The sequence below is a fragment of the Gavialis gangeticus genome, unplaced genomic scaffold (genome assembly GCF_001723915.1).
Source record: "Gavialis gangeticus isolate Ggan-Ray unplaced genomic scaffold, GavGan_comp1, whole genome shotgun sequence".
Lineage (NCBI taxonomy): Eukaryota > Metazoa > Chordata > Crocodylia > Gavialidae > Gavialis > Gavialis gangeticus.
The window spans coordinates 1,496,571-1,502,901 of record NW_017729016.1 but is presented as its reverse complement, the minus strand read 5'-3'; the positions used below and the strand labels follow the sequence as shown (position 1 = coordinate 1,502,901).

General features: G+C 46.3%; 1 protein-coding gene across 1 annotated transcript in view; it reads left to right on the top strand.

Annotated features, from left to right (window-relative positions):
• PEMT (phosphatidylethanolamine N-methyltransferase) overlaps window positions 1-6,331 on the top strand; it is a 98,896-nt gene that overhangs the window by 49,004 nt on the left and 43,561 nt on the right. The window contains exon 3 of the mRNA XM_019512657.1: window positions 1,617-1,732. Coding sequence (XP_019368202.1) covers window positions 1,617-1,732 — 116 coding nt within the window. The remainder of the gene's footprint in view (window positions 1-1,616; window positions 1,733-6,331) is intronic.

Sequence of the window (6,331 nt, the reverse complement as noted above, 5' to 3'; positions counted from 1 at the left end):
TCTGGCAGCCCCCTCCCCCGGCGAGTCTAGTTTAAAGCTAGATTGAGCAAGGTAAGCTCGCATGTGAGCTCACAGTGTATTGGCTACTCTGTGGCACCTGTGCCTGTTCATTCCCTGTGGTACATGTGAAGTTGCTTACCCCAGTTTTGCTGAAGAGTGTGTACATGGGCACTAAAGTCTCTGAAACTCTGTGTTGCTCCAGGGTGAGCTGAGGTGTGGAGTTATTTCTGAGCCTATGTGGTTAGATTAGTGGTTCTCAACCTTTTTAGATACTGGGTGGATCTTGTGAATGACATTAGCCTATTTAACAGTGCTAACATTATGTGGCACTCCACAGCTCCCCTAAAAGGATCTTAAAGCACCCCAGGGTACCACTACACCCTGGCTGAGAATCACTGGCTTAGACTGGAAGGGTTTGGGACAGCGATGTTGTCCTCTGTGGTTTCTCTATAACAAACCAATGCATTTATGCTAGTTCATAGCTTATCCTGTGTTTGGATTTGCAAACAGAAAACAGAGCGCTAGACCAGATGTTAACAGATTATTCTATGATTATATGCATGTGTGAGAGAGAGAGAGTGAAAATATATAACTTACTAAAAAAGACCCTTCTGTGTAACAGTTTTAGGTAGCTATGGATAATGACAAGCCAGGAGAACAGATAAGGGCATAGTGGTTAACACTGCACAACCAGGACAAACACACTGTACTTGCGGGAAGGGTAGCTAGCAGACTTATCTGAAGCAGCTCTCTGGTAAAGGAAGATAAATTTTCACAGGACTCTCTGATAAAATATGTGGCTCAATCCTGAGATCCCTGGACTCCACCTTGAAGCACTTTGCAAAAGATGGACCTTGGAGGTAACATGTCAACAGAGCCGGGCCTAGTCCAGAGCCCAGTGAAGTCTTTAAGAAAGGTCCTGCTGACTTCAGTAGATGTCAGAACACAATCTTAGCAAGGAGCTGGGATTGAGTTGGTTGCTTTACAAGCTTTGTTGGCCAGGTGCGCTTGCCTCCATGTAGTGTGAGGTAGGTATTTGTCAGGGCAAGTGTGCATGGGAGCTTCTCTTCTCTCCAGGGGAGCATGTCATTTGAGAGGCCTGGAGCTTGCATTTTGGAATGGCTTCCAAAGTATAAATAAAGTCTAGGGACAGGTCAGGATTTTTTTCAGTACGTTGGGCTGTACCAGAGCAAAAGAACTGGGAAAATGGAAGAATCAGCATGTACAGAGCTCTAGGAAAAAAGGAATTTCACTAGTTCAGTATTTTCCCCTCCCTATAACATAGTAGAATCTGGCCTAGTGTATTGAGCCTCTGCAGGCTGTCCATTCCTGCCTTCACTGGGGATGAGTCTTTCATGATCTAACCTGGTGGAAAGACCAGTGCATGAATAGGTGTCCCAAGAGCTTCCCAAAAACTGTAGAGCTTGGAAGGAAGTGTTCTCTACTGAGGTCTGGTTAAGCCAACTCCTTTCAGTGTTTGCTGATCCTTTCCGGTTGATTCCTCAGCTGATGGTATGCATGTTGTACTTGGCTCTTGTAAAGAACCTGGGACCTTTTTGGCTCCAGCATGAATCGTGTGTCTCACTGCTCAGCATTCTTCTCTTTTGTCCTTGTAGGTAGCAAGATGGGAGCACAGAACCAGAGCGCTCAGCAGGGTCTTTGGCTCTCCCTACACTGCATGCTACTGCCTGGGGGTGATCATCCTGCTGCTTAACTTTGTACGGAGCCATTGGTAAGGACCTCACTTTTGTGTTACCTGTGTGACTGTGAAAACTGGGGCCGTCTCTCTCATGCCAACAGTCTTTCCAACCAGTGATGCAGGTCATGCCACATCAGCCAAATTTGGGAGACAGTCCCATCCCATTTTGGCTGCAGCTGAAGCAAAGGATGAGATGTGGAGGGAGAAGTCAGAGAAGAAAGCAAAACTCTTTCTGTTTGCAAGGCAGGAGCGGTGGGGAGTGTGCGGGGAAATCAGGAATGCTGCAAGGTGATCTCTTTTAATGGCATTGAGGGCCCAGCTTTTCCTGTTCTCCACAAAAAGCTGCTGATCCAGTTGGGAGGGTGCTAGCCTGGCTTTGTGAAATGTGGGTTAAATTTCATACCCTGTCGCAGACCCCTGTGTCCCTTTGGGCACGTTATTTAAGCGCCTAAATCCCTTTGAGAATCTGGGCCGAGCTCCCATTGAAACTAAAACTAAGGTGTTTTGTTTTTTTTCAAGGTCAGCAGCCAGCACTGTGACCATCTGGGCTGATCTCAGAGACGCTGCTCTCCAGTGCTCTCCTCTGACATCAGCAGAAGTCAGGCACCTAAGTACCTTGGAGGATCTGGGTCCTGGCATCTCTCTGCTTCTGTTCTCCCTCGAAAATGGGGTGAATGGCCCTGTTCTACCTCACAGAGGCATTGTGAGGATAAACACACTAAAGATTGTGCTCTGGGACGCTGATAGTGGGGCTCTATCTCACTGCCTCTAAGACATTGCATAATCTGTAATTGCACAGCATTTTAATGTTGAGATATTATAGTAAATTGGGCCCATAAAAGAGACACTTAACTGTATAAACAGCATGTCATGAGACACCTAATTGAAAACAACCAACTTGTATTAAGAAAATAAAAGTCACTTCATACTGGGCGAGCTGTTAATTTGAGAGGAGAGGGCACAATCAGGCCATTGGCAGCGGGGAGGTTTTCACTTTTGGTTGCTGGTTTGAATCCAAGCTGAGTCATTAGTAATTTAAAGCTATTTATATGCAGTTGTGGGAAGTGGTATTGGAAGCAGGACTGTCCGTTGGCTAAAACAGCAGATGGGGCATCAGGAGGATCTGGTTCTCTTCCCAGCTCTGCCTTTCATGCTGTCTGACAATTGAAAAGTATATCACTTCTCTGTGTATCTATCTGTGTAAAAGAGAAGAAGGAAAAACCCTCTGCAAGGCAGGAACTTGTTTTTGGTGTTTGAAAAGCATCTGGTATGTGTGTGTGTGTGTGTCTACAGCCTAAGCAATAACATCCTCAAGCGTGGAAGAAGGGTGTGAGGTATCAGGGTCAGAGTTGCCCTCAAACCTAGCTGGTCACATTGGACTAGCACACCAGTTTTCTGTAGCCACATCCAACAAGAGAATGATGTGGCTACCAGTGCAGCCAGCCACCTCAGACTGGGTGGTGGGATACCCATATAAAGCTGGGCTGATTGAAGCTGACCATCAGCACAAGTCTTGAGAGAGGCCCTGAACCTAGGATTCTTCTGTTCTAGTCGCTGTATTTCCTGCTCCAGTCTCACCAGCTGCAGAGTGGGTCAGTGGTCTATCAAAATGGACAACGGCCCATATGGCAATGATCCCTGATAAAATGGACACCGAGGCTGGGGCTTCAAAGGGGCCTATGACTGCTCAGTGTCCAAAGCTGCCTTTGAAAATGTCCTGTGCTCTGTCTCTTGTAGGTATTTCTATAGCCCCCATCCCCATCATGTCTGTATGTCTCTCAATCTTTAATGCAGTTACTTCTCCAGCACTCTTACAAGGAAGGGCATTGCTGTTAAACCCAGTTCATAGACAGGGAGCTGAGGCACAGTGGGATGCAGTGAACTACCTAGCATCACACACTGACACAGTAGGGACCTGAACCCAAATGTCTTACATCCTGGCCTGGTGCACTAACCACTGGACCATCCTTTCTCTTCAGCAACATCAGCTGGAAAGTCAAGGAATAGCCTGAAGACTTGAATGCCCACTCACCGACAGATAATCCCTAACCTTAGAGCCAAAGTCTATACGGTGGTGTCTTGTTCCTGTTCCATGGCCAGCGGACATGCATTTCTAGAGATTGTTGATATGGCATCTTTCACCAGCAGGTCTTCATTTGGGTTTGGTTTTACTTTAGTTTTGAATTCTCCATTGGAAGGAGGTAGCAAAAGCAGAATTACTTTGTCTCCTGTTCTGAGACTTAGTGATTAATGTCAGAGCCATTAAGTGTCTAATTTCCTGACTCCGTGTCTCTCTCGATGATTTCCCTCGATTGATTGCACAATGAGATGACTGGAGGGTCGTCTTCAGAATTTTTGGCCTAGTACAGAGCATGTATTACAGCACTTGTGGGCATTTTTTCCCCCTGAGGGAGCTGAGGAAACGAAACTCAGCATGCATTTAAAATGTTACAGCATTTCCTGCATAGAAGAGCAGGGATTATGTGTGCACTTGGCAGGCAAGCTGCTTAAACTTATCTAAGATCTGCCTAGGTAATGCCTATGTTAGCAAATAATATAGCACTGGTGATGTACTGTACATTATGGAAATAACGTCCTTAAGTGTTCTCAGTGCCAACGTAACAGTGTTGTCCTGCAGAAAGCTTCCTCAATGTCAACAATTTGGCTATGATCTGATAACTGTAGATTACTCTCTCTGCAGCACTGTAATTAAAGATGGGCCTGAACTGTTGTCCCAGATGCAGTTATGTCAGGGTCAGAGCTAATGTATTGTCAGAACTCCAGATAATTTCCATGGCATAAAACTCTCAGGTTAGAATTTGTAAATGCATCTCATCAGATTTTACTTCTTAGAAGTAACACCAACAGTTACCCCCGCTCTGTGTTCGTCGGGACCGTTGCACACTACTGGAAGTCCTGGAGGAGGGCTCAGGATTTGTTTAGTCCATAATTTAATTTTTGGCCATGCAGAATGGCTTGTGTGATCTGCTCGTGACTCATGGACAGGTGTGTATTTGGATTTCACAGCTCAGCTAACTGCCAGTGGGTGTGGTTTTGGGGGTACACAAAAACCCATCCAGGTGAAATAGTCTCTGTTTTCGGAGTCTCTGCCAGCCTCTAAACCTGTAAACATGGCAGAGAAGCATGAAACGATGCGCCTGAGGTCACGCAGCAGATCAGTGGCAGAGCCAAAATTATAATCCTGTTTTCAAGGGCCACCAACCAAGTGCATGCTCAGTGGCTTGCGCTGTAACTCAGAAAGCCCAATCCTCTGTGCTTCTCAAGCTGGCCAAGTTTTGAGTGTGGCTTTGTTTGTTGCCTCTGTATTTAGTTGTGCTGAAACAGGTTCAAGTGGTCCTTGGCTGTTTCAAGAGGTGCTCTGAGTACCACATCCATAAGCATGAGCAGGAAGAGCCATGGCTTCAGAATGGTAGCAGGGGTTGCAAATGGACCTTAAGAGCCATCAGTTCCTCCAATGCACCTGCAAAAGGGGAGGCCATCCTCACTCTGCAGGTTTGGCATGGTTACAGTGAGGCCGCTGTTGTAAACACCGACCTTTGTTTGCCCAAGCTCCGATAAGTCAGGAGGGCCTGCAGTATCGTTCCCATCCCCTACATGTTCGTAGATCCTTGTTCTAAAGCACGGAGCGTGGATGGCTAAAGAGCAACGAACACGTAAGGTGAAAACGTAAGCGCTGCCCAGTTGCTTAATGCAGACGCGGAAATTTCGGCATCTGATTAGGTCAGGAAAGCACCCTGGAAACTCCATCTCACAATCCTACTTGCTTTTCTTCCGTGTTCAAGTTGCATCTGTTTCTGGGCTAAATCGAGTTTTCACTTCCCAGCCCCGCAGAACCAGTTGAACTGACCAAGAGCAAGCTGTGCCTTACAAATGCAACAAAGTGGGGGGAAGCTGGTTCCTAATCTCAAATTTTAATAGTCTTGGGGATGCAGGCGGTGAGGGATGATGAGCAGAAAGACCATCTCTTGAGATCTTCCCCCACCTCCTCCTCCCCTCCATCCCCAGAAGCACTCGCTTGAGACTGCAGTACTGGCTGCAGCTTTCCTCTGTGGTTTGGGGCTGCATCGTGCACAAGAATGACGTGAGCACATCACAGAATGTAAATATTTCTACTTAGTGTGTTTTTGATCATCACTGCATTTATCAGAAGACTCCAAAGCCACAGGGAGGGGCCAAGGAGAGATTTTGAGAATTAATTTTCAGCACGGGGGGGAAGGACTAGGGGTTCAAATCCGTACAGCTTGCTAGCTTGTCCTCCACTCTTGGGAATGTTTTTGTTGCCTTGAACTTGCCCTCCCAGCCTGTGCCACAACAGCTCTGTCTGACTTCAACTTTGTTCCTCATGAGTATCTTGGGTGTAAAGATATTGTGGTCGTTAGATGATTAAATGCTTCCTATCTGCAAAGTTTTCTTTATCAAGCACATTTCTTAGACTTGGCTCCAGAATGGCCTCGGCCCAAAGGAACTGCTCAGCAAACTACGTAAGAGGACAGGCTGTAATGGCTTTTGTGCAGTTGTTGTTCCTGGTAGACTGAAATTCTTTCTGATCAAAGTTCTTTGCCTCTTGCAGAGCCTCTATTATCTCTGCTTGAAAAAAAAAAAAAAAAAAAA